The 26233-nt window shown below is 63.9% G+C and overlaps 2 protein-coding genes across 4 annotated transcripts in view; one reads left to right on the forward strand and one right to left on the reverse strand.

Moving 5' to 3' along the window:
• CERK (ceramide kinase) overlaps nucleotides 1-11391 on the forward strand; it is a 35019-nt gene extending 23628 nt beyond the window's left edge. For both annotated transcript variants that reach the window (XM_029953334.1, XM_029953335.1), the window contains exons 7-13: nucleotides 2868-2942; nucleotides 3676-3828; nucleotides 5059-5164; nucleotides 5878-5954; nucleotides 6582-6787; nucleotides 7512-7720; nucleotides 9365-11391. In XM_029953334.1, the coding sequence (XP_029809194.1) occupies nucleotides 2868-2942; nucleotides 3676-3828; nucleotides 5059-5164; nucleotides 5878-5954; nucleotides 6582-6787; nucleotides 7512-7720; nucleotides 9365-9434 (896 nt within the window). In that variant the 3' untranslated portion in view covers nucleotides 9435-11391. The remainder of the gene's footprint in view (nucleotides 1-2867; nucleotides 2943-3675; nucleotides 3829-5058; nucleotides 5165-5877; nucleotides 5955-6581; nucleotides 6788-7511; nucleotides 7721-9364) is intronic.
• A 4905-nt stretch (nucleotides 11392-16296) lies between these two features.
• GRAMD4 (GRAM domain containing 4) overlaps nucleotides 16297-26233 on the reverse strand; it is a 41984-nt gene continuing 32047 nt past the window's right edge. For both annotated transcript variants that reach the window (XM_029954299.1, XM_029954300.1), the window contains 11 exons: nucleotides 25842-25933; nucleotides 24867-24915; nucleotides 23775-23846; nucleotides 22974-23017; nucleotides 22783-22892; nucleotides 21298-21452; nucleotides 19808-19952; nucleotides 19062-19155; nucleotides 18258-18342; nucleotides 17466-17534; nucleotides 16297-17174 (listed from right to left, as the gene is read on the reverse strand). In XM_029954299.1, coding sequence (XP_029810159.1) covers nucleotides 17070-17174; nucleotides 17466-17534; nucleotides 18258-18342; nucleotides 19062-19155; nucleotides 19808-19952; nucleotides 21298-21452; nucleotides 22783-22892; nucleotides 22974-23017; nucleotides 23775-23846; nucleotides 24867-24915; nucleotides 25842-25933 — 1020 coding nt within the window. In that variant the 3' untranslated portion in view covers nucleotides 16297-17069. The remainder of the gene's footprint in view (nucleotides 17175-17465; nucleotides 17535-18257; nucleotides 18343-19061; nucleotides 19156-19807; nucleotides 19953-21297; nucleotides 21453-22782; nucleotides 22893-22973; nucleotides 23018-23774; nucleotides 23847-24866; nucleotides 24916-25841; nucleotides 25934-26233) is intronic.

Here is a 26233-nt window from a genome sequence, read left to right on the forward strand (position 1 = left end):
GCGGGGCCCCGGGGGGACGCCGCTCGGTCTGGGGAGCTGACGCCAGAACCACGTCCTGGCCCCGAGCTGGCCAGACCTTGCGTTTCCGGCTGGACGCTGGGCCTTCCTCTCGGTTAAAGCCCGGGCCACGCAGATGGGCGAGGAGACACCGGGCAGTTGGCAGACCCGAGGGCTGAGCCGCTTGTAGGCACGCTGACGGGAAGTCAGAAGGAAGAAGTGGTTGGTGTTGTGGGGACCCATGAGGACAGGGACATGTGCGTGGACTTGTCCGCCGGCGCCCAGGTCCCTCCTGCCCCCGTCCGGTCCGCCTGTGCCCGTGTGTTCTCGCCGCAGACATCCCGGCCCGGCCACGGCGCAGGGGTGAGTGAGGCTGGCTCAGGGACGTGGACCGTGGGTGAACAACGGAGAAAGCAGAGCGGTGGGGGTGCACGCCCTTGCAGACGGGGGTCTGGGAGGCCTTCAGGTGAAGTGTGGTGAGGACATCGCCGGCTCGGGGCGGGAGTGGCCTGGCTGCGGTGTGCTGTCCTCGGGAGGCGGGACCGTGGGGGACAGAGGGGCAGGTAGCCGGTGCCCACAGAGGGGCGGCGGCCTCGTGAAGGATCCTGGGCAGGGGGGGGAAGCTGAGCGATCACCTCCTTTGAAAATCTGACGTTTTAGTGAAACGGTCCCTGAACCCCATCAGAAGCCCCATTCACCTGCCACACTCTTTGCCCAAAGGACATGGGTGACCGAGAGAGAATGTGCATCCCGCCCGTCCAGAGCAATGGCAGGGTCCAGAATTAAATCCTGGGTCACAAGCACCTCTCCGTCCATCTTATACCCGGGCAGAAGGTGTTTGCATGGAACTCTGACTCCAGAATGGGGCCATCCCCCAGCCCGGCCCAGGCGTGGACCTGGACGCCCCGCCCCGCCCACGCCTCCCTAGACGCGTCGCCTCTGGACGCCTGGGAAGCAGGGGCCCGTCTTGGTTGTTTCTCTAGAGGACGTCCTGGCACTCGTAGACCTTCCAGCCCCGTGAGGCTCCTTCTCGAGACTCTGAGCTCCCCTGTGGGGACCCCCTGCGGGTGGCCCCGGTGCAGGAGGCCCAGACGCGGGGACAGGCCTCAGGGGCCTCAGTTGACAGGCTGTGGTGCAGGACGGAAGCCACACGCTGGCGGCTTCATCTTCCTGGAGGCCCTGCGGAGTCCCCACTGACCGTATATGTCCCATCCCTGCAGATGCGGCGACTGTGGGGGTCTCGTCGGCTCGTGGTGAAGGACGGCGGGCAGGAGAGTAAACAGGGCCCTCGGCCCACGAGGGGAGCGAGTGGGCTCTGCGGACGTTCTGGAAAGTTCTGGGGATGTGAAGGACTACCTCACGGCATGGTTCAGATTCGGTCTCTCAGAAACGTTTATATTATCCAAGTCCCTTCGTTCTAGCGATGAGTGAGGTTAGGGAGAGTCTGACACCACGTGGTGTTTTGTGGACACTGTTGATACTGATTTTTAATATTTTAAGATTAGTCACCCCTGGAATCTTAAGGGTTTATTTAAAAATGTGCACTTGGCTCATTTTTGGAATGAGGTATCACTGAAGTCTTTAGGTGAAGATTGATAAGAAAGGAAAATACACGTATGAAAAATATACAGTGTTTGTACAACTTAACTAACACCCGGCAGCCACAGGTCAGCTTAGATTAAATAATTAAGAGCCTCCACTCAGATCACAAACTGGACCAGATTCTGTTTCTCGAAGAGACACCAGAGGGTGCTTGCAATCCAACCCATCTGTCAGGAATCTGGAACTTTCCAGATGCATCGAGAGACTTGTAGATTGTCCTGGGGCTCGGGGCGGGGCCTCTGGGCCCTGCTGGCGTCCGGGCCCCTCTGCCCGTTAACGCGGGTCCCTCCCTGGTGGGTCCCAGTCTGGGCTGGGGGAGGTCTCCGCGGCGATAGTGTGCCGCCCGGGTCCGTCACCGCTTGGTTCTCAGGAACCTTCCGCCAGCTTGTCCAGCTGTTCCGCGGGCTGAGCCAGGATCTCGGGAAGGTGGGGTTCAGGAGCCTGTTATGAATGAGCGCCCCAAGAGAGTCCCCGCAGGCTCAGGCTGGGAGCAGTGACCTGGATCATGGCCCAGTTAGAACTAGGGCAGACCAAGGGAGGCTGGAGCCGCACCCTCACGCCCTGGGGGCCCAGGCACTGGCTGGGTGCCGTGAGGTCACACCGAGGTCACCCCCAGTGTGCAGCCAGGCACGTCCGTGGCCAGTGAGGTCCCCTCCTGTCAGGTGACTGCTGCCGTGCCCCTGTGACTGAGGGATGGGCCGGGGTGCGTTCTGTGTGCCGGGGAGGGGGGTCATACACATCACAGAGCCCGGGCTATGCAGCGGCCACCACGGTTTTCAGGGGCTCTGCTCCCCGGGACGGGGTTCAGGAGCAGCTTTGCGGGCTCCATGAGGGGCTAGCCAGCCAGTCCTACTGGAGGCCAGTCTCGGTGTTTCCTTCATTCATTCTTTATTTTTTTTTAATATTTATTCGTGAGAGAGATAGAGCATGAGTAGGGGAGGGGCAGAGAGCAAGGGAGACACAGAATCTGAAGCAGCTCCAGGCTCCGAGCTGTCAGCACAGAGCCCGACGCGGGGCTCGAACCCACGGACTGTGGGATCATGACCTGAGCTGAAGTTGGAAGCTCAGCCGACTGAGCCCCCAGGCGCCCCCAGTCTCAGGACTTCTGACGAATCAACCTCAGTATTTCCCACGTTCATTTTGTAGCTGGAGTGGGTTTAGTCCTTATTTCCATATCTTCTCTGGGGCCAGGACGGGGGGCCTGGAAACCCTGCGGTTCTAAATGACAGTGACGATGGGAAGGCTTCCTTTTCTCTCTCCTGCCTCAGGGTCCACAGATTGCGTGTGTTTTTCCACGGTTGGCACGAATGACGCGGAGACATCGGCTCTGCACATCATCGTGGGTAGGTCCCTTCCTGGGCGTGAGCGGCGTGGCCGCTCCCTGCCACCTGCCATCTTGTCCTGTCCCCCCACGGCCATGGGGGCGGCTTCAAGAACACACACGCTGCTCGGAGCCCTCTGGGGCCCCCCATCCGGGGTCACAGGCACCAGCTGCCTCGGCGTCCCCGGGTGCGGCCAGGCTGACCCTCTGTCCCCGACACTGTGCTCTGCTGTCACCTCCGTGCAGGACTCGGCCCCTCACCCATCGGGGCTTCTCAGGCCCGACTCCGCGGCGCCCGAGACACCCCTTCCCAAGCGGCGTTTACGGCACTTCTCTGGGCTCGGTCCCGAGGGCAGGGGTGACGGCCCAGGCTGCTCAGACAGCCACGGCCCCAGCCCGGCAAGCAGGAGGCTCCCTCCGTGTCCCTGACGACGGAGGCCCGGATGTGCCCATTCGCAGTTTCCTTAGACCGTGGGCGCGTCTCCACCACTGGCAAACCCGCCCCATTTCCCAGCAGCGGCCCTGAACCAGCCCCCCGTGCCTGCAGACCAACGTCCACACCTGTCAGGGAAATCGTGGTCAAATCCTGTCACCTGAATCACGACCAGGAGACCCAGGGCCCCCCCCCCCCCGTGCAGACCGTCACCACGGCCACATTCCGTGTGCCGCGAGTCTTAACGGTCGGGGTGCCCGCTCGGTGCCGTCGAGGGGCAGAGGAGGCGGTCTGGGCTGGAAAGGGGACCGTCTCTCCGTAGGGGACTCACTGGCCATGGATGTGTCCTCGGTCCATCACGGCTGCGCGCTGCTGCGGTACTCGGTGTCCCTGCTGGGCTACGGCTTCTACGGGGACGTCCTCAAGGACAGCGAGAAGAAGCGCTGGATGGGTCTCATCAGATACGACTTCTCAGGTGACTCCGTGCTTTTACACGCGTCCGCAAAGTGCCCGGTCCAGGCGGTGCCCCTGCTCGTGACGGGCACCGGGGCGCCTGCAGGGCAGGGCAGAGCCCCGAGGACCGCCGACCGGGCCGCCCATTGCCAATCACAGAGCTGCACGAAGTCACCACAGGCCTTGCAGAGCCGTGACCGTCCGCTGACCTCAGGCGGCGGCGCCTTTGGAAAGGAGGGTGAAGGGGAGCGGGGTCCGGAGCGGGCATGCCTGCCGCCCCCACAAGCCCCTTGGGGACATCTGATGACCGTCCCTCACCCCATCACTGCCCTTTCCAGCTTGCTTTTGGGTCAGTCGGTAGAGAAATGGAGGGAGGAAGGCGGACGCCGGGGGTCACTGGGAAGCGGTCTCTGCAGGTCAGGGCGGCTAGCTGCTGGGTGGACCCGGGTGCCCGGCCACACGCCTGGTGCTGGGGGGCAGGCGGGAGGCCGGGGTGGGGACGGGTTTGGTGGCATCCCCATCACGCCACCTGTGACCACGGCCAGCACCAGCCCAGCATCTGGCTCAGGTGTCACTGTTACATTTGCGGGACGCACACGGTCCCCACTGTGGCCCAGGGCACCCTCAGACCCCACTCCCCTGTCCTGCTGGGCTCTCTCCAGTCAGCGGGTCGGGTCCGTGCCATGCACGTTGGGGTAGGTTCGAGGCCAGCCAGGCCCGCCCAGAGCGGACGGCCCACCAGGGTCCTCCAGACAGGCCGGACACAGTCCTCAGCGGGGCTGCCCTGGACTGTTGGAGTTCTTCCAGATGCCAGACTGCTCCTGGGGGACCTTGGGGGACCCAGCCAGGGCGACGTGGGGGTGTCGGCCAACAGTCTGGGAGGAGCAGAGAGGCGGCTGTGGTGGCCCCGCCCTTTGATGTGCCCCTGCCGAGCCAGGAGGCCTCTGCAGATGCCGGGGGCTTCGCCACATGCCAGGCTGGCAGCGACCTGTGAGCAGCCAGGAGGGGTCACTGGTGGCAGAGATATGCACTGTCCAGGGCGGCCCTGGTGACCCAGCGCCCAGCATGGCCCAATCCCTCACTGCTGCCATCACACGGGTCTCAGGATGTGCTGGGGGTGCAGGGGGAACCGTGTCCTCAACAGGTGCAGCAGGGGGGCGCTAGGGGGGGCTGTGTCCAGAAACAGGTGCAGCTTGGGGTCTTGGGGCCACAAAATGACACCAGGCTGCTTTACTCTGTGCTCCGTCCTCAGGTTTGAAGACCTTCCTCTCGCATCACTGCTACGAAGGGACAGTGTCTTTCCTGCCAGCGCGGCACACAGTGGGGTCTCCCAGGGACCGGAAACCCTGCCGCGCAGGGTAAGCACGTTCTTCCGGGTGTTTCTATCACAGATGGCGTGAAATAAAGCCAGGCTGTGTGGGGTGTGCTCCTCCCGGGGACGCGTGTTTTCTAAGTGTAGATGGGAGACCGAGGTTCTGGCGTGCCCGGCGACAGTGTGGCTCAGTGCACGGCTTCCGGGCCGCCGCCGTCCCTGGCTCCTTTGCTTCTTCAGTGAAGAATTTGAGGCCATGAATCACGACAGTTAGAGGTAGCCTGGCTGAGCTGAGCTGAGGCGCTGATCTCACCAGCGTGGACACGCACCGTTGCGCAGGGGGCCCCGCGGCGCCCAGGACCGCAGACGCCGGTCCAGACTGACCACTGAGTCCCGAGTCGTCTGCTTGTGTGTTACCAGCGGGAAAGAACAACCATGGCGGTATCTGTGCTGTGGATTCTGCGCCTGCCGGTCCTTCACTTGCCCGCCGCCCCGCTGACCACGGCCTCACTGGCTCGCGGCACGCCGGCACCACGGCCTCACTGGGTGGCCTGTGTCCCGGCTCACACGCTCTTGAGAAGGACATGTGTGCACGTGTGGGTTTTTAAGGATCTGACTTGGAGAACTCAAATTCACGTGCCAAGGGAGGTTGGAGTAGAGCGTGCCGTTGCACGAGCAGAATCGCCGTGTTGTGCGTGCACCAAGCGTGTGTTCTCCGTTGTCACGTCTGGGCACTAAGGTGGCATCCCCCCCTTTCAGATGCTTCGTGTGCAGGCAGAGCAGGCAGCAGCTGGAGGAGGAGCAGAAGAAGTCGCTCTACGGCTTGGCGGACCCCGGTAACGCCCGGGAACGGCCTCGCCGCCGCCGCGGGCGGCAGTTTATGCTGGGGGACCCGTGGGGGCACCGCGTCTGCCCGGTGCCCGTCTTCCCCTCTGTCCGGGCGGCAGGCGCGTCCTCTCTCCCGGGCTCCGGGCAGCAGCTAACGGCTGCCGCTCGCCAGCCTTTGGGGGACAGCGTTCGCGGAAACGGACGCTCTGGACCGGCGGCCGGCGAGGGTCTCTGTCTGCGGGCTTTGCTGGGCACCGGGAAGGGGTGGGCGCGGCAGCGTTCCAGAGACTTCTCTGCGGATGCTGAGATTAGAGCTTTATTTAACTTCCCTATGTCACAAAATTCCATTCCCCTTGATTTCTTGAAACCGTTTACAAAAGTGGGCGTCATTCTCAGCTGACACAGAGTCAGGCGGAGGCCCGGCTCCGTGACCCCTGTTCTGAGTTGTCCAGACGCCCCCACGTGAGGACCAGTGGAACAGCCCTGCCTCTTCGGAGGCGGCCCTCCGGGCACGGCGGCTGGCACGGATGTCCGTGCTGGTGCCCAGGGGCCACTCGCAGGGGGTGTGTGCAGACGGTGTGGGGATGCCCGGCCCGTAGTTAACGTGCCGCCCGCGGTGCCGCTTTCTGCTTCAGAGGAGGTGGAGGAGTGGAAAGTCGTCTGCGGGAAGTTCCTGGCCATCAACGCCACAAACATGTCCTGTGCTTGTCCCCGGAGCCCCCAGGGCCTGTCCCCGGCCGCCCACCTGGGGGACGGCTCTTCTGACCTCATCCTCATCCGGAAATGCTCCCGGTTCAACTTCCTGAGATTCCTCGTCAGGCACACCAACCAGTACGACCAGGTGAGTGGGGAGCTCACTCTGCCCCGTCCGGGCTGGCGGGCAGTGTCTATGCAGGGAGTGTCCGTGCGGGCAGCGTCCGTGCAGGGAGTGTCCGTGCGGGCAGCGTCCATGCAGGGAGCATCCGTGCGGGCAGCGTCCATGCAGGCAGCGTCTGTGCGGGCAGTGTCTATGCAGGGAGTGTCCGTGCGGGCAGCGTCCATGCAGGGAGCGTCCGTGCGGGCAGCGTCCATGCAGGCAGCATCTGTGCGGGCAGCGTCCATGTGGGCAGTATCTGTGCAGGCAGCGTCCATGCAGGCGGTCCGGGACTACCGTGCAGTAAGGAATCCACTGCTGAACCCCAGGGAACAAGGTCAGGTTTCTGGTCTGCGCCTCCCCCGCGTGCAGCCCCCTCGGCGGCTCCTCCCTCTGAGAGCTCGTAAAAGACAGGGTCCTTCCCGCGGTCGCCGGCACCCTTGTAGGCGGTACCGGGGAAGACCCGACTCTCACAGGACGGGGAGATGCGGAGACGTGGGTTAGGCCCTGATGGTGGTGAGATTTGTTTTTTTTTTAATTGTATTTCAGGTCTAGCGCAGTAGTGTTTTTATGTGGCTTTTAAGATAGCGCTTGTTAGAACGATGAAGAACCCGACAGGGACACTAGGGAGCCGCCGGGATCTCGAGACAGCGTGGTCGCTGTGGCCGCGGGCGGGCGGCTTCGAGGACAGCCCTGCCCTGTCTCTCTGCAGTTCGACTTCGAGTTCGTCGAGGTTTATCGCGTCAAGAAGTTCCAGTTCGTGTCGAAGCAGGCGGAGGACGAGGGCGGCGACCTCAAGGAGAGGGGGAAGACGCGCTTTGGGCAGGTCTGCAGCGACCCCTCGCCCTGCTGCTGCCCCGTGCCCAGCAGCTCCTGGAACTGCGACGGGGAGGTCCTGAGCAGCTCTGCCATCGAGGTCCGGTGAGTGACGGCGGCCTGAGGGCAGTGCCGGGGGCCCGTGACCTGAAGCGTGAGGGTGCGTGCGGTGTGAACGCACGTGTGTCCATGCATCCGGGGCCCGAGGCCCCGCCGTCGGACTCCGGGGAGGATGCCAGCCTGTGGGGGGTTCCCAGGATCTGTCGAGGCCCCGCCCGCCATGTCCCCATCCCCGCTTCTGCTCCCTGAGCCCCAGCACCGGCTGCCGCCCCTGTGCTCTGGCATTTTCTGTCTGTTCTCCTGACCACGCACACAAGCCAGCCGCCTCCACGGGGCCACCAGGAGCCCCTCCAGCTGCAGGAGAACAGGCGCCGGCCTGTGGGTGGGGGTGGGGGGCGGGGGTGTTCTGCAGACTCGAGGGTCCGCCACCTGATGACACGTGTCACACACCCAGAGGAGCGTGAGTGCAGAGACTGTGCTCTCTCCACAGGAAGGCGGGTAAAAGGAACGAGGGGAGGGTGTAAAAACGGTGTGAAGTCCCGGGGTCCCGTGCTGCCTGCACGTGTCGGGCGGTCCCAGCCTGTCTAGAGAGGCCAGGCCACCCGCTCCCTGACGACGGGGTGCAGACCACGTGGGAGGCGACACGGAGGAGCCTGCGGCCCCGCCCACACGCCCACACCCCAGATAACGTGCACATCACTGTGTGTAGTCCCCACTTTAAATGGCTGTTCGGCCCACGGGCCACAGGGCGCACCTGGTGGAGCCACCTGCACCAGCGCCCGGCGGGCCCCCAGGAGGGGCGGCCTCCGCCTCCCGGAGCCGCGTGTCGGCTCGCACCTGTTGCTGTGGCCACGGCCCCTGGGCTCGGCTCCTGGACGCCGGGTGACAGTCGTACACACGGGGATTCAGCTTTTGTGAACACATTTTACAAGTTACAGAAATTATGTTTAATGCTGGCTTAGGGATTTGCTATAAAAATAGGATACTTTGAAAATTAAGAACAGCATTCTTTCGTGAAGTAGATGCCGTGCATCTTGACGAACATCGCCAGGCCGTGAGCACCAGGTGACTCAGTTCTGGAGTTTTTATTACTGAATATCTTTAAAAATTTTTTTTGTTTTAGTTTATTTATTTATTTTTGAGCGAGAAAGAGAATCTCAAGCAGTTTCCATACCCATCAGCACGGAGCCTGACGTGGGGCTCCAGCCCACGACCCGTGAGCCGGGAGTCGGTGTTCGCGGACTGAGGCAGCCAGGGAGGCTGTGACATCATTAGTGAATCGGGAAGGAGGCGGCAGCGGGGGGGGCCGGACAGCCACACTGACCACCGAGCCCCACGGGCTCCCGTCCCGGTGCTGCGGGAGGCTGGTGCGGGGCCCCCCTCGTCCTGGGACACTGAACGTGCCGCACATCCTGTACGAGGGGTGCCGCCCTGCGCGGACCCTTCCCTGCGGTCCCGGAGGCTCAGGAAGCGGTTGCCCAGGGATTTGTCGCTCTGCTAACGTGGGCTCCGCAGGTGCCGGGATTTCCTCTCAGCGCTCGGCCGTCCTCTCAAGAGGGCCCCTGACCTGCCCCACGGGGCGGGGCCCAGAGTCAGGCAGGATGGGACCCCTGCCCACCTCCACCCTGACGAGCCGTGGGGCCGAGGGTCGGGGACGCGCGGGTGACGTGGGGTCCTCTGTCTCCGCAGGGTCCACTGCCAGCTGGTCCGCCTCTTCGCGAGGGGAATCGAGGACCCCGCGGAAGAGTCACACGCCTGAGGTGCCGCCGCCCGTCGCCGCCTCGCTGCGCGTGGGGACCGTGAACGTTATTTAAGAGAATTACCGCAGACCAATTACGTTGATATACACGTTTAAATTTAGAAATTTATTTTTGATAGTTAAATCTTGATTTTAGAAGAAACACCTATGTCAGCAGTTCCGTGACCAAACCTGGCATTTCCGGTTCTGTGTGACTCTCCGGGCCGGGTTTCACATGACACAGTCACAGCCCGTGGCACCGGGAAGCTTGGGGGCGCTGGCTTCTTAGATTTTACCGACACCAACAGCACGGGTTTTCCAAGGGCCCGTCAGTGGGTCTCCCGCAATAATTGTAGGGACGGAGAGCGTGAGGTCACACCATCCGGACGGGCGGGGTCTCCCGGCTCTCGGACCCGCTGCCCACAACTTCCTCTGCAGTTGTGGCGATCGGGTGTGGGACTCCTGCCGAGGACACTTCTGGAGCCTCTCTGTCCAGCGCGCTGGGGCCCTGCTCCCGGGACACCTCGGGAGCGAGCATTGGCGTGGGGACACGGGCGGGCGCGGCCCTTGATCTTGCTGTCTTCATGGTCTTGATTCTGGGACAGTCCGGCTGGTCAGCTGGACCAATCATGGGCCCTGGACACAGCGTCTGCGCTGGCTCGCAGCCGGGAAAACCCAGCTGCGCCCGACCCCCGGGCACCCTGCCCCTGTTGGGAGTTGGGGGCAGAGAGGCTTCCTGGGTGCAGGCCCCGAGTGCACACACGCGGTCCGGACTGGAGCTTTTCTTCACGCTCAGCTCTACGTATTTATTGAAACTGTTGTCTTTTCAGCCAGAATAGCGTAAACGGCGTCTTCAGGGTTAGCATTTTAGGTAGATTTCTGCTGCAGCCCAGGGGTTCCCTGCGAGCGTGGCCGCGGCCCTGGGGCGGCCCCGAACGCACGGGTGGCCCTGTTTCCTTTGCATCCCCGCTTGGCTCTACGGGAGACGCACCTAAAATAGCTTTATTTGAAATACAAGATGCGGCTCGAACTCCGGTTTGCAGAGAGAGGAAGCCGGTTGGGAGCGGCGTTTCCGAGGCCCCGGACCTCGCGCGGGCGCAGCCAGTCATTTCAGCATTAACAGACATCCTATATTTTTAGCATTTACTTGCAGTGTTTGTATTTCGAATAGACATGAAATGTCCTATTTTATCATTCAATCCCCGGTCAGACAAAAAGGGCAGCTTTAACTGGCTTTTAAAGTAAGATCACATTATCAAGCGGTCGTGCAAATCCAGTGGTTTAATCATTGGCGGGTGGGCGGAGAGTCAGCCTGTGGGAAGGGAGCCTTGCTGGCTGGTCCTGATTCTCGGCGCCTGCCGCCGGTTGGGAGAAGCCAGACGGGGACCGCCTGGCAGGCCCGAGCGGGGGCGCCGCCCACGACCGCTCTGTGGACCGTGTCCCTCTGACGAGGTTCCCGAGACATTCCTGGTCTGGCCTGAGGAAAGCCGCCCCGGCCGGAGCCCGCGTTTCACGCTCGCCGAGAAAGCCAGGCCCCCGGTTCCCGCACTGGAGTGGGTGCGATTGTGCGAACACCCCGAGCGCCTGGTAACCTCCGCACGAGACAGGAGCACCTTCCAGACCTTCCCTCGTGCGGATCTGAGCTCCCCGGCGGCCCCAGATGGAGCCCCCGCGTACTTGAGAACTGCCGGCTGGCTCGTGAGAACTCAGATCCCCGAGAAGGATTCGTCTGGGCTTTGCCTGCCTGCGCGGCCCCTTGGCCCAAACGCCGCGCAGCACCCGCTCCGAGCAGGGACCTGGGCCCCCCCGTTCGCCGGGCACGCGCGGCTCTGTCCTTGTACAGTCTCGGGTCACGGGGCAGCGCGGATGGAAAAGGCAGCTTCATTTTCTTTTAATCTTGCGGGTTTCAAGATTAGGAAATGGCATATTTGCCCTGATAGGTTTGAGAAGACAAAAATAAAGTCACTTTGGGCAGAGGTCTCTTTTTTTTGTCTTTTATAAATTCCCGTTGTTTTCAAAGTGGAGCATGTTTTGTGAGAACACCTGTGTGTGATTTCAAGAGCCAGAATAAAATGCAGGATGGTGTCTCTACCCGCCAGGCGGGTCCCTGCGTGCCCCCCTTGCAGGCTGAGCCTGCCCTGCCCGCTCCACGGAGCCCAGTGTTTCGCGTGCTGTGCTCTTTACCCGTGTGGGGGGGTCAGAACACGCCGCTCTGGCACAGGACTCTTTTGAGCTGGAGACCCATCGGGCAGCAAATGCATAAGGAGAGTCCTGCCCCCCATCCTCGCCTAAAAGCGGGACGTAAACTCCCCTTTGAGCAGGTGGCTCTCCTCGCCCACCTTCCAGGAGCAGACCCCCGTCTACCGCTGGGGGGGCACCGAGGTGGGGCTGCACAAGCCTAAGTCTTCCATTCTTTCCCACCCAGGATTCCCCAGTAGGGGCGCCAGGGGGCCTGGTTAAGTGTCCGACTTTAGCTCAGGGCCTGATCTCCTGCTTCGTGGGTTCGAGCCCCATGTCGGGCTCTGTGCCGACAGCCCGGAGCCTGGAGCTGCTTCGGATTCTGTGTCTCCCTCTCTCTGCTCCTCCCCACGTGCTCTCGCTCTCCCTCTTTCTCTGTCTCAAAAAAATAAATGTTAAAAAAAAATTCCCCAGTAAAGCCATGTAACCTAAGGAGCTGGAAACGCTTTCCTTTTTTTTTTTTTTTTTTGAGTGAGCGAGACGGGACCCCAAGAGACTCTGTGCCGACAGTGGGCCGTCCAGTGTGGGGCTCGAACTCATGAACGGCAAGACGTGACCTGAGCTGAAGTCACTCAACCGACTGAGCCCCCAGGGCCCCCCAGGCCCTGATGTCTTGGCATTCGTCTTCTCACTTCTTGACAAAGTTAACTGTCCTTTTACTAAAATGGCACATAAGCCCCGGGCTCTGACCACCTCTGTGGGATGTGACATCAACCAAAACGGCAGCATCGGATAAAGGTGTCCCTGCCGCCCCCCTGTCCACCTTCCACCGGCGTCTCTGCAGGACACGGTTCCGAGGCCCGGCGGGCGGAAGGGGGTTTCCTTCCTGAGCGCGTACGTGCTCGGGCTCACTGTCTTGTTCTGCACACTTTGCTCTTCATGTGAAAGGAAACCCAGCGTGTGCGTGTTCTGTGACTTCATTCTGCACATTTTGAGATGTTTCCATCACCAAACTGAACTTCCTGCCACACGAACGCTGCACTCGCTCCCACTTAGAAGGTCCTCACTCGGGCGCCTGGGAGGCTGTTGGTTATGCTTCCAATTTCGGTTCGGGTCCTCTCAGTTGTGAGTTTGGGCCCCGCGTCGGGCTCTGTGCTGACAGCTCAGAGCCGGGAGCTGCGTCAGACTCTAACTCTGCCCCTCCCCTGCTCACACGCTGTTCCTCTCTCAAAGATAAACATTTAAAAAAGGGGGGGGGGGCGCCTGGGTGGCTCAGTCAGTTGTGCATCCGACTTCGGCTCAGGTCATGATCTCACCATTCATGAGTTCAAGCCCTGCATCAGGCTCTGTGCTGACAGCTCAGAGCCTGGAGCTGCTTCAGAGTCTGTGTCTCCCTCTCTTTGCCCCTCCTCCATTGTCTCTCAAAAATAAACATTTGGGGGGGAAAAAGGGTCCTCACTCAGGTCTTTCGATAGTTCTAGAATTTTCCCTAAAATCTCTTTTAATTCTGTTTAGATACATTCCTCAAAAACGTATTTTGGCGCTGTTACCTTCCAAAAACACTATTTTACACAAAAAACGCGTTTCTTTAAACACATCACACGGTCTCCAGAAAACGCGCCTCAAGTGACAACTTACCTGCAGCCCTGGGGTGTCCACAGGCCCGTCCCCTGCCCGCGGGACTAGGCGAGGGACTGCCCTTACCACCCTCACCCCTTCCTCGACCTCCCATGTGCGCCAGCCGGGACCGCCAGGGACAGAGGGGATGAGGGGGCCTCTGAGGGCGCGGGGCCCCTGCAGGAGGAAGGGCGGGCTTCCCCACACACTCCCGCACAGGACGGGGTTTTCTGGATCCTTCCTCACCTTGAGGCCTCAGGGCCTCGTACCCCGAGCAGCCAGCACGCCGGTTGCTGTGGGGAGCGAGTCCTCACCTTTGGCTCCCAGCCTGGTGGCGACCGCCCCGGTCCACGTGGGGCCCTCCTGTTACTCACACGGCCCTAAACCTCGCTGCTAAATGCTGCTGCAGACGCAACAGCAGGTGCCCGTGGAGGGAAGCACACTTGAACGAGAGCATTACAGATCACCCCGTGTTCCTGTCTCCTCCGTCACAGGCCTTCCCCACCCTGGAGGGGGGGGCTCCTCTTCCAACTTGCAGCCAGAGGAGCGTTGCAGGGGCTCCGTCTCCCTGAAAATTAAGACCCAAGTACTAGAGGGGCACCAAGGCATCTTTTTTGGCTTCACCCTTGGGTGCTGCTAAAATGCACGGAGTGTCCCGGCCCCCAAGGAGACCAGCCGCACTGAATACCGCTGGCAGGCAGCATTCAGAACCGCGATTAGGCCGCTGTAGAGCGGGAGCAGGGCCCGTGCCGCCCACACCCTGGGCTCGGGCCCTCCTCACCCTCTGGCTCCGGGCAGCAGGTGTCCCCACAGGCCCGGGCGCTTGCAGGCACCGTCCTGTCGTGTGGGGCTGCAGGGCGGCAAGCGGGGCCTCTGAGGCTAGGAAAGGCCCCTCTTGCTGTCGGGAGAGTGGGGTTGCGCGACAGCAGGGGATTCTCAGGGGCCACTGGCCCTTTGTGGCTACGTCCCAGCCCCTAGGATGGTGGCTGCAGCAGACAGACAGATAGACGTAAAGACGGAGAGATGGCTGGACGAACAGGTGGATGGATGCCATGCACAAGGCCATACCTCTGGGGGCAGAGCTGGCCCATCAGACCAGGGTCCTGTCGCTTGGTGGGACCCAGGTGAGTCTCTGCCTCCCGGGGGCTCCTATGGGCGTGGGGTGCTGGAGGCTCAGCTCTGTGCAGGATTGTGGTGGGTTCAGAAGTCACCGTGGTTTCTGCATCCCTATCTCCAGGGTCTGTGTCTGGACAGGTGCCACTGGGGACCCCTCTGCCCACCACTCAGCCTCAGACCCCAGGGGAGGTCCCAGAGATGCGTGCTTCTCCCAGCGAGGTCACGCCCAGGCAGGGCCAGGACATGCACCCCAAGCCCCAGGTGCCACCTCTGTCCCTCTGTCAGACTCGCACGGAGTGAAGGCCCCACCACCCACTGTCACCCCTGCTGGGCCCTGGCTGCCCCCACGTGCAGGCTGCGGCCCACCACCCTGCAGTCAAGCCCCTCGATGTCCACGGGCGGCCCCCTGGGACCCTCCTTCGTGGCCCCGTCCCACAGCCCGCTCCCCGGGCACCCTCCTCACCCCCAGTACCCTCTGGTCCCCCGCAGGACCCCTGGGCCACCCTGAGGGGTGCCGGGCTGCCCCACTCCAGCCGCCTGTGACACACACGGGATCTGCCAGGAAGGCCGACCGCCCCCCGCCCCCACCCCTCCCCTGGGCACAAAGCATTTCAGGTTTATTTAAATAAAAATTATAATTTATACAAGACTTCTTTAAACAAACAAAGTTTTCTTAAAAAAATGTTACAGGGGGTTTTCATCAGTTCTTCATACAGTACGATCCTCTTGTTGAACAAAATGACAGCAGTGACGACTATTTACAGATCCAAAATAGACTCAGGCTTCAGACGTAGAAAATGTAACATTCGTTCTAGTTCAGTGATTAGTCATAGAAATGAAACATCTGCCCAGATTTACACAAGTGGATGGAAACCACGGCGCTCTCCGCCCGGGGCCCGCGTGCCTCCTGGCGGGGCCTGCGCCCCCCGAGAAGGGCCTGGCCACCAGCGCACCCCCGGCCCTGTGCCCCGCCCCCCGGCGGCCGCGCTCGGCACGTGGTCAGTTTTCATCTCCCTTTCTCCTCAAAAGGGACTCAAACCAAACCACCTCCTCAGGACGGCGAGGCCCCCCATGGACAGGCCACACACCGACCCGCTGGGGGCCCCGGGGAGGGGTGAGTGGCCCCCACGGGGGTCGCCCTGCAGCCTGTCCCAAGTGCCTCGGGCACCAAGGGAGGGTCTGCGGGGGGGAAGGCTCCCCGGGCGTGCCCGATCCCTCCGCGGGGCCCCAGGAGCCAGTCCAGCTGTGTGGCAGCCAAAGCCAAGGTTTAGGGCGGGCTCTGCCTCCGGGGTTTCGGAAGGGCAGTGGGCAGGGCCCCGCGAACACGGCAGGGCCGGAGCCGGGGGGCCGCGTGCCCTCAGATCTCACCGACCGGGTGGGGGGTGTGCTTCATCAGGCTGGTCGGCGGGGCTCCCCGGGGGCGCTGCCCGGGCCCTGGAGTGTGACGCTCCGGTCCCCGGGAAGGGGGACATGAGCGACGCCACCGGGTCTCACCCAAACCAGCAAATTAGGATCAGAGCAAAGGTAAAAATTACATCTGAAAAATGATACAAAAATAAGAAAAACAGCTTGCTCTCTGTAAAAAATATAATCTTCTGTTTCTTCAAAAAACAATCCAGTGACACCCGAAAGGACTCGGGACAAGCCGAGGGCTGGAATAGTCGCGTCGGAAGTGTGCTGACCGCTGACCGCCGCCGTCTCAGCCTCCCCTTCACAGACGTCACAGGCCTGTCCCCACAGGGCACCCTGCCCCACCCCGGGCAAGGCCAGCACAGCGGCGCGTCCCCCACCGGGACACCGGGACACCGTCGGACGCCAGCCGTGCAGACCGCAGGCCCCAGCCCTCTGGGCTCCGCTCCTGGCCCCGCCCCGGAGCCCTCCTGAGCAGCCCTGTATGGCGCCCCCAGGGGGCACAAGCCAGGGCCGCTCCTGTCTGTCCCTACCCCCCCCACCCCGCCAGGACCCCCAGAGCCCCCCACCCCGGAGGCCAGCACCAGGCACACACGGCGGCTGATTTCCATCTGAGAGCACAGCTCGGCCCTACAGGCCTCGAGGGTCTCTGCCAGCAACGCGGTGAGAAGATGTGCTTCTACCAGCTTGTCACTCCACGTCCCCATCGGTCACCCCGTCCAGGGCTCCTGGGGCTCCGCAGGACGGCGGGGGGTGGAGGCAGCCCAGGGCGGAAGCCGGGCAGCGCCCCAGCCCAGCCTTGCTCGGACGGGCAGCGGCGGGGAGGGGGGGGGTCTCACCAGAGGAAGGGGAGAGACCGACCAGCCCGTTTCCGGAGGCCGGTGAAGGGGCCTCGGAGCTGTCCTCATCCCTCAGCCCCGGGAGGAGGGGCCGCGGGTGCTCCTCCGCTATGGCTTCTGGTGTGGAAGAGCTTCAGCCTCCGGAGGGCTGGGGCGCGGGGGCTCTGCCCAGGCTGGGGGACACGGAGGCGGCCGCTGCCCTGGGCGCTGGCTGGTGCAGGCACGGCCTCTGCTGACCCTGCCTCCGCATCCACGTGTCCGTGGGACACGCCTCCCCCATCGGAGGGCTGGCACTGGCTGTGGCCCCACCCCTGCGTGAGGGGGTCCAAAAAACGCAGGGTAAACACAATAGAAACCACAGATCGAGGGGAATTATTGCAAAAGATCAGGAGGATGTCCAAAGGTTTTCCACTATCAAATCCTTAATAAAAAGAAAAAAAAGAAAAAAAAGAACAACAAAAAAACACCTTCCAGCAACACCCCCCGAGAGCCAGCACTAGCTGTCGGCGCCAGAAGCTGCCGCCGCCGTGATTTTCACGTACTGGCTGAAGATGGTCTCGAAGGCCTCGTCTCTGTGCACCATGGCGCCGAACACCAGCGGCTGGCAGGGAGGGAGGCCGTGGTGACCCCGCGCAGCCGGGCACAGGACAGGAGCCCCCCGCGGTCAGGCGCACAAGGATGTCCCCCCCCCCCTGCCCGCGCAGAGGCCAGGCACCCAGCCCTCGGGGGTCCCCGGGCTCCACCCTCCCTCCCTGCGGGCCTCAGCCCCGCCTGACCCACACCTGAGACAGCAGCAGGGCTCCTGTGGCCCCAGGGAGGGAAGGGGGGCCTGCGCTTATGGCCGCAGCTCTGGGCCCGGCCCAGGCTCCCCGGCTTCCCGCCCGGCACTTACTTTCTGGGTCGATGGCGTGGACACGGCGATCCCCATGCCTGAACCCGGGAGGACAGAAAGGACCTTGTACTGAGGGGACGACAGGACACTGTCACCACGGGCCCCTCCCAGGACCAGGGCCAAGCCCACCCACACCCCAGGGCCCACGGACTGCAAGCCCCACGGAGCGCCCACCTTCCTGGCCACGAGCAGACGGACGTCATGACTGAGAAGCCAGACCTGCGGATGCCCGTCCCACCCTCTCCCAGAGGGGCCCTGCATGAAGGGGCGCCCCAGCGGGGAGGCTGGGAGGGCCCAGGACATGCCAACGAGCCGGGGTCCACCGCACGGCCCGGGCTGGCCCGTGTTCCACACGCGGAGACCCTGGAGGCCGTGAGCAGGTGGGCCCGGCCGGGCCCCCACCCCCACCCCGAGTGTGCGTCAGGCCCTCCTCCAGGCGCTGCACACCGTGTGATCACACTCGAGGGAGACGGGCTAAGCAAAGGCCTGAGGCAGGCAGAACATCTCAGGCCGAGGGGCCCAGCGGCCTGACGTCCTGGGCCATCTTGCTGGGCTCCCCTGACCCCTCTGGCTGACCCACGGGGCGCTGAGAGACGCCCGTGGTACGTGGAGGCTGACGGGAGCCGAGGGGGCTCTGGGTGAAGACCCTCCGGAAGGGAGCCCCGCCGCGGGCAGGAATAGGGCCAGCGTTCCCTGTGAACCCCCAGCTGAGCCTCCAGCTTCACAGCCCCACAGCCCTCCTCTTCCTGAGACCGGAGGGGTAACGGGGACAGGAGAAGGGGCCACACCGACCTTCTGGATGTCCGTGATGTCCGCCAGCTTGATGACTTTGTTTCTCTTGGAAGACCCGGATTTGGAGCTTTCAAAGCACAGGTAACTACCGGGGGAGAGAGAAATGGTTGTAACCCAGCAGCCCGACAGGGACCTGGTGCCCAAGCTGCTGCCACCACAGTCCCCAAGGCCGAGTGCAACACCCGCCCCCAGAGCCCCTCCCGCCTGTCTCCGTGCACTGGCCTTTCACAAAAAATTGCACTTTTAGAAAGTCCCATAGTTTTTACAGACTGAATCCACCGCCCTACATGGAGCCTGGTGAAGTTAGAAGGGACGTTCCCTCAGGGACTGGTGGGGGGAGGCGAGGCCATGCCTGTGAGTGTGGGGGAGGCGTGGCCGTGGTTGTGCATGGGGGGCATGGCCGTGAGTATAGGGGAGATGTGGCTGTGGCTGTGAGTGGGGGGGAGGCGTGGCTGTGGCTGTGAGTGGGGGGCGTGGCTGTGGCTGCGCGGGGAGGCGTGGCTGTGAGGGGGAGGCGTGGCCGTGTGGGAGGAGGCGTGGCCGTGGCTGTGCATGGGGGGCATGGCCGTGAGTGTAGGGGAGATGTGGCCGTGGCCGTGGCCGTGAGTGGGGGGGAGCTGTGGCCGTGGCTGTGAGTGTGGGGGCAGGACGCCCCCCCTCCCCAGGGGCTGAGAACGGATCCCACCCCAGAGCCGCTCTTCCCGCTCCCATCCACGTCCAGTCTCCTTCTAGGAGAGGAGACAAAGCCTTGCCCCGCCCCGCGGAGGCCAGAGCACAGCCTCGGACCCGCCCCCGGGCACTCACTTCTCCGTCACATACAGAACCCCATTGCGGATGTAGTCCGTGGGCATCTTCCGGTCCCGGTTGATCAGGCAGCAGCGCCAGCCATTCTCGCACACTGGCGGGGACAAAAGCGACCGTGACTTCTCCCCCCGTTCGCCGCGGAGCCCAGCCAGGCTTTCCGAGCACCGACCGACACGCACTCCCTGCCAGCAGGTAACACCCCGAGAGGGAGGCAGGGTCCCCTCCCGCCCCCCAGCGAGCACGCGTCCGCATCCCGGGGCTGCAGGAGGAGGGGCCGGGAGCAGGTCCAAGTCAGTTCTCCACGGATTTCTTCGGAGGCTCGCTGTCGTGAGCCACAGACGGCCAGGCTGTTCGAGAGCCCGGGGTGCCCGCTGGTCAGCTCTGGGCAGGCCCTTCCCAGGAGGCTGACCAGGTGTCCGTGCTCCCGGCTGCTTCCCATCCCACGGCTCTCGGCCAGGTCACGGCCAGGGTGAGCCTGGGCAGCGGGGAGGACCTCAGGGCAGCACCTGTGACGCTCAAGCAGGGGATGGCTCTGAGCTGCGTCTGGGGGACCCTCTGGATTTCTGCTGCCAAACCACCTGCCGCAGCAAAGTGGGGGCCCCATGTGGGCCGGGAGCACACCCGGCTCCTCCCGCCTGCCCGTGGAGGACAGCCCTCCGAGCCCCAGAGCTGTTCCTGCCACGGGCCCCCAGCACGGGGGCTGCCACTTCCAGGCCAGGACAGTCACAGACTCCGGGCGCACGTACCCGCCAGTGGTCGCTCGTTCTCAGTCAGGTTAAAGATCTCGTGGAAGTTGCCTTTCTTGGTGCCGTGGAAGCGACCAGTGTCCTCGTCCTTGCTCAGGCCGGCCGGCGCGCTGGACACGCAGCTCCGTGAGGACGCCATCTGCAGCTGCGGAGAGGGCACGCGTGCCCGTCGGGCGGGGGGGAACGGGGTCGCACAGCCCCCCGCACCCAACGGACGGTGCGGTCCCCCTACGAGCCCCTCCAGGGGCGCCCCTCACCCCGTGAGGGCAGAGCAGCCCTGAGCCCCCATCTCCCCAGCAGTGTCCCCACTCCAAACAAAGGCCAAGGCTGAGCCCACACGCCGGAGCACCCCAGGGCACACAGCCCATTCCCCACATTTCAGAAACAGACGCAGCCTGAGAACACATTAAAAAGTCAAACGGTCACGACGTGGTGATGCACAGACACCGCACCCGGTCGTGCCCTGGCGGCTGGCCGGAGAGACGACAGACACACGTGCGACCGAGAGAAAAAGGGGGTCCCCGTGACGTGAGGTCACAAACAGGGGCCGAGCAGAGCTGCAAGCCACAAGCACAGATGCCTGGCAGGGTCTCCCTCCTCCGGGGAGCCCACCTCGCTCCCCTCACAGTCTCTCCTGACACTGGCCAGCGCTGAGTGGTCTGGACCCCCCCACGAAGGCCTTCTCTCCCTGACCGCCCCAGGGCTAGGACAGGCCCCCCATTTCCTCCCACGCCCTCGGGGAGCCAGGCTGCCCACCTCGCCTCCACCTGCACCCCCAGAGCCCCTCTGCCGGTTCACTGAGAAGCTGCCCGTGCACACACAGGATTCACCCCTAACAAGGAGCCCGGCGCCCACCAGGCTTTGCTGTCCTGGAGCCTGACGCACACCTGACCCAGAGCTACCTGCCCGTCAGCGGTCACTCACTGGACCCCCTCTTCTCGGAGGACACTCACACACAAGAGTCCAGAAACCCAAAGTCCCCTCCTTCAGGAAGCCTTCCTAGACCTCCCCGAGCGTCTTCCTCCCCCACTCATCTGAGACTGAGGAGAACACCAAGGCCGGCTGGTCCTCCGTGTCCCGACTTGGGACGCAGGGCCCACCGCCCACAAAGCCCTTCCTCCGTGAACGCAGACAGGCCCAGCAGCAGCGCGGGGTAGGCCCCAGCCTCAGAGCCGGGGAACGGAAGGGCCGGACAGCAGCCCCCAGGGGTCCGTCCTCCCAAGGGCCCCAGGCTCCGGGTAGCTGTGACCAGCACCCTGGACCCTGCCTGCCCTTGGCTCGGGGCCACGTGGCTCAAGTCTGTGGGAGGGGCCCTAGGGGGCCTGAGGTGGGCGGGGACCTGCCCAGCACCGGCCAGCACCCACGGCTGCTGTGCCCTCCGAAACGGCAGTGTCCAGTGGCAGGGGAGTCACCACAGCACTGCGTCTGCTTCGGGTGCCCCATGGCACCAGACACAGGGGCGTGGAGGCTGCGGCCCGAGCCCAGCCTACCCGGCGCGACACGGCGGCGTTGGAGCGCTCCTTGAGCTGCGGGTCCGTGGGCAGGCTCTTCCAGATGATGTAGGGGGTGTCGTATTTGGCTCGCAGTCTCGGGCAGCGTTTGAAGATAAAATCGATGAGGAAAAACTTGATTCCAGCGTAGAGTCCTAGAGGCAGAGGAAACAGCCTACTCCATCCGGGACCAGGAGCACGGCCACGTCCGTCCCCTCGGCATGGCAGCCCTGCACCCCAGCTCACAGAGGGCAGAGCACAGGGCCTCGCAGGACCGGGGGTGGCTGGCACAAAGCAGGGGTGCAGGAGGGCCAGGCGACCCCAGCCGAGGAGGGGGCCTGCTCCAGGCGACCCCAGCACAAGAGGGCCACTCCGGCTCCTGCCAGTTATCCACCTCACAAGTTACGACCCCCAAGGGTGACATGAAGGAAAACGCAGGGGACCCACCCCCCCGCCTGCGGCCCCGGCGGGTCCCCTCCCACCGCGGGTCAGAGAGCTCGTGCCCGGCCAGGCGCCAGAGAAGCGGCACCGAGGACATTTCACGTTGCTGGGGCCGGTCACTTCCCCCAAGGTCACGCCGTCTGCCAGCCCTGGCTCCCCTGGCAAGGCCTGCAGGGAGAGTGCCGACCAAAGAGCAGGGCTGCGGTGGGGGGCCGCAGGCAGATGGGGATGGCCCCCACCCCGTGAGACCCCCCGATCCACGTGGCTGCCGTGCCAATGCCCCAGCTCAGAGCCAGCCCCACCCGTGCACTGCAGATGGGCCCACGCCCACTCCAGGCCAGGGACCCCGAGGCCCCGCTGCGGTCAGGAGCCAGGCTCTGGCCTGGGGCAGGTGAGCCGAGCGGGCCTGGGCAGGGTCCACACCTGCCCGCGCCTCCCTCCCTGCCCTGCAGAGGCCCCGGGCAGGGCTCCCAGTGAACCCACCCTGTCACCCGGTGGTTTGAAATATGGACAAAGGCCCACGTCCTGCACATCCAGCTCTGTGGCTCGGATTCTGCACACGCCCCACCCCAGAACTAAACCCTGCACACCCCCCTCCAGCTTGCCCCCTCCCCTCCCCCATGCCGCACAACAGCGACATCACCTACCTGACCATCCGGTGCAAACCCTGACCCCCCCGCATCCTGACCATCCCTTCCTCCCGCAGGTCCGACCCCCTGCACCCCCCATGACACCCCCACCCCCACGTCTCTCCTCCCACAGCCTGACCCCTCACGGCCCCTGTGGGCACTCGGGCCTACCAGCTCCACGGAAACAGAGAGTGAGCTCGGTTTAAGAAACCACCCACGTCTCTAGGGTTCAGCCCTCGGGTCTCTCCCGAGTGAGCGTTCTGATAAGAAGCCATCGGGTGAGGCCCCGAGGGAGGAAGGCCAGCACCGAGTTAGCAGCCGACCTCGGGAGGCACGTGGCGGACGCTCTGGTGGAAAGCGGCCCGGGGCCCCCGTACCACACGCACCCCCGACCTGGGACGAGGCGCCTCCTTACCCAGGGCCAGTCCCACCAGGCGGTAGGGGAAGAAGCAGGAGGCGAGGAAGGCGGCCCACAGCGCGACATACAGCTTCTGCGTGATCTCAGGTTGGACCCACATGAACAGGCTGGAAGGGAGGAGGGGATCCGTTGGGGGGTGGGGGGCAGGGCCGCACCCCCAAGGCCACGGGTAGGGGCCCCTCACTTACTTCTTGATCTTTTCCAGGATGTCGGCCATCTTGCCAAAGAGGTTCTGTGAGGAGAAAAAGCCACAATCACAATGGGTCCCTGTCCACATGGCCACGTTGGAAGGGCCAGGTCACGGGCCGGCCAGAGAGGTGCAGCCCCCGTGTGGCCATGGCCGGGTGACATAGAGCCCCGACATCCTGCCCAGCCACTAGCAGGCCAAGGTTAGGGTGGTGGGTCCAGGGCAAAGCCCAGGCTAATGCACGGGCATGGCTGGGCCCCACTGGTAGGCATCCACCCCCCAGGGCGCCAGCCTCAGCCTAGACCGGAGGGCCCGCCGGCTGACCAGGGTGGTCTTGGGTGCTGCCTCAGGGTCAACAGGCAGGCCTAAGGAAGGTCGACAGACAAGCCAGGCCTGGGGTGTTGGGCCCCCGGGGCAAGGCTGGCACAGATGCCCGCAGGCCTGGGGAGCTGGGCCCCCTGGGCGATGCTGGCGCAGACGCCCACAGGGCTGGGGAGTTGGGGCCCCACTGGGAGAGGCTGGCACAGATGCCTGCAGGCCTGGGGAGTTGGACCCCTGGGCAAGGCTGGCGTGGACGCCCGCAGGCCTGGGGAGCTGGGCCCCCAGGGCAAGGCTGGCACAGATGCCCGCAGGCCTGGGGAGCTGGGCCCCCTGGGCGATGCTGGCACAGACACCCACAGGGCTGGGGAGTTGGGGCCCCACTGGGAGAGGCTGGCACAGATGCCCGCAGGCCTGGGGAGCTGGACCCCTGGGCAAGGCTGTTGCGGACACCCACAGGCCAGAGCCCCGTAGGGAGCGGTACCTGGGCTTTCTGGGCGACGTCGAGCACGAGCTGGAACTTCTCAGACACAGTCAGGTCCTCCTTTGGAGGCTCCTGCAGCCAGAGAGGGGAGAGCATTTCCTCCAAAACTGAACAGCTTAGTGAGAAGTCCCCAAACCAGCGTAGGGGCCTCCAAGCCCCAGGAGCGGGGCCCCTCCGCCGCCCCCGCACGGCACGGGCTGCTGTCCTGGGGACGACCCTCTGGTGCCGAGGAGGCCAGGGAGGCCGGGGGCCACCCCCTCAACCAGTGGGGAGCGCACTTTGACAGCGGTTCTTCAAACATGCATGTGAGACCACATAGCCCTCTGCCCCTCTCTGCAGTGAGGGAAACTGAGGCAAAAGGGGGCCTGACCCCATCCTGCTTGTCTGAGTCCGTTCGACCAGAACCTCTCGAGGCCCTCCTGGATGCCGGGCCCGGCAGGCACGGGCGTGCCCCCGAGGCGCCCTTCCTGACCCCTCCAGGGACCCTGTGGCACCACTGCACCAGCACCCCCGCCGTGAGCTCCACGCAGAGAGCTCCACTGGCCAGAGTCTCGCTCTCGAGCAGGTCGGCAAACTTTCAGTAAGGGGCCACAGAGCAAACGCCGGGCGCTCGGCGGGCCGCATGGCCTCTGCCACAGCTACTAAGCTAGGCTGCTGCTGCCCCAAAGCATCGGTAGCAGCGCATACGTGAAAGAGTATGGCTGTAAGTCAATAAAACTTTATTTATAAAATCAGATGGAGGGCCGTGAGCTTGCTGACCCCTGCTCTACGTATCCACCGGTCCAGGGAGGCTGTGGCGTGCGGTGATGGCTCCCTTGGTACCTCCCTCCAGCGGATCACATCCCAGCTGGGAAGAGTCAGGACGGGCCTGCTTCCCCAGCTGCCATCCTGGGCCAGCAAGGGGCACTGGGAGTGCCAGCTGGCAAGGGGTCACCATGTGGCCATCCAGGGCCCTGTGCTGGGGGGCGCTGGCTTCCTGCTCCCTAACCTTGACTTGCCAGGCAGGGCTCCCCAGGGCAGCCACACAGCCGCTTCTGGAGGCCTCAGGAAGCCCACCCGGGGCCAGCGGGTCGCGGCCTGCCCAGGACTTACCACGGGCTCGGACACTTCGGGCACGATGCTCCACTGTATCCTCCAGCCCCTGGCCAAGACGAGACAATCACACGCCTTTAACGGGGGGCGCCATCAGAGGGAGGACCGCAAAGCCCCAGCCCCGTGCTCCCTGCAGGAAGGAGTCCGGACCGAAGGGGCCTCGGGGCCCCTCTGCCGCTGGCTGCCGAATCCACCAGGGCTGCCCCCTGGCTCTTGAGAAAGGACGGTTCAAGGTCACCCTCACCAGCTCCTCCTCTGGGGCCCCAGAGATAAAACAGACACATTTCAAAGTACCCAGAGGTAACGGGTCCTTCAAAGCAAGTCACCGCAACAGCCACAGCAAGTGTTTCGGCTGACTGGGCCTTGCCTGGGCACACACGGCCCCTTCACTGGTGTGTAAAGACTTTCTTCTTACCACTGTTTCAAATGAACCAACTCAAGCAGGCACCGGGATGCCCAGGACACAGGTATGTGGAAGTGTGAACTTTTGAACAGCTGCGGAAAAATCTGGACCTCGGGGGCTCTCGGGCCTGCTGCCAAGGCGAGGCTCACAGACCGGGCAGCCTGGGGACAAGGGGCATCGCAACAGAGCCCCCAGAAGATGCTCCCGAGAGCACGGAGGAAAGACGCGGCACCTGCTTGGGCCTGGGGATGGGAAGGCCCCCCACTCTGAACCCCAGGGTCCCCCAGGGCACAAAGGCTGCAGCTGCATCAAGCCCCTGGGATTCCGTCACAAGCAGGAGCAGCTGCAGCGACCCATGGCCACCCGCTGTCCCTCCAAGAGCGAGAGCCACTGGGCAGTTCATAGACACCCACTGCCGGCCCTGGGGAGCCAGGCGGGGCGGACATCCTCCCGGGGGCTCAGGAGCCCTACCCCATCACGGGACGACTCCCCAAAGACTTGTGTGCGAGGCAGCCCCGCCCCGGCTCAGGGACACGGCCCCACCGCCTGCGCAGACCACGCAGCACGCTCACCTGGCTATGAGGTAATTGAGGGACAACCGCAGGATCGCCAGGAATAGGAACATGGGGACAGCCCAGCCGTGCCACACGGCGTTCATGTACACCTGCGGGTGGGCGGGGCTGTCAGGCAGCCAGACAGGCCGCGCCCTGCCCCACCCTGCCCCCCAGGCCATGATGGAAGGTAGGCACCCTGGCCCCCAGCAGGAGGGAGGGCAAAACAGGGAGGCCCTGGGAAGAGCTGCTTTCTCAGCAGGAGCTCCTGGGGGCTCTGGGTGCACAGGGAGGGGGGCTCTGGGTGCGCCAGGACAGAGTGCTCTGGGTGCACAGGGAGGGGGTGCTCTGGGTGTGCAGGGAGGGGGGCTCTGAGTGCACAGAAGTGGGGGCTCTGGGTGCACGGGGAGGGG

Source organism: Suricata suricatta, chromosome 10 (assembly GCF_006229205.1).
Source record: "Suricata suricatta isolate VVHF042 chromosome 10, meerkat_22Aug2017_6uvM2_HiC, whole genome shotgun sequence".
Classification (NCBI taxonomy): Eukaryota; Metazoa; Chordata; class Mammalia; order Carnivora; family Herpestidae; genus Suricata; species Suricata suricatta.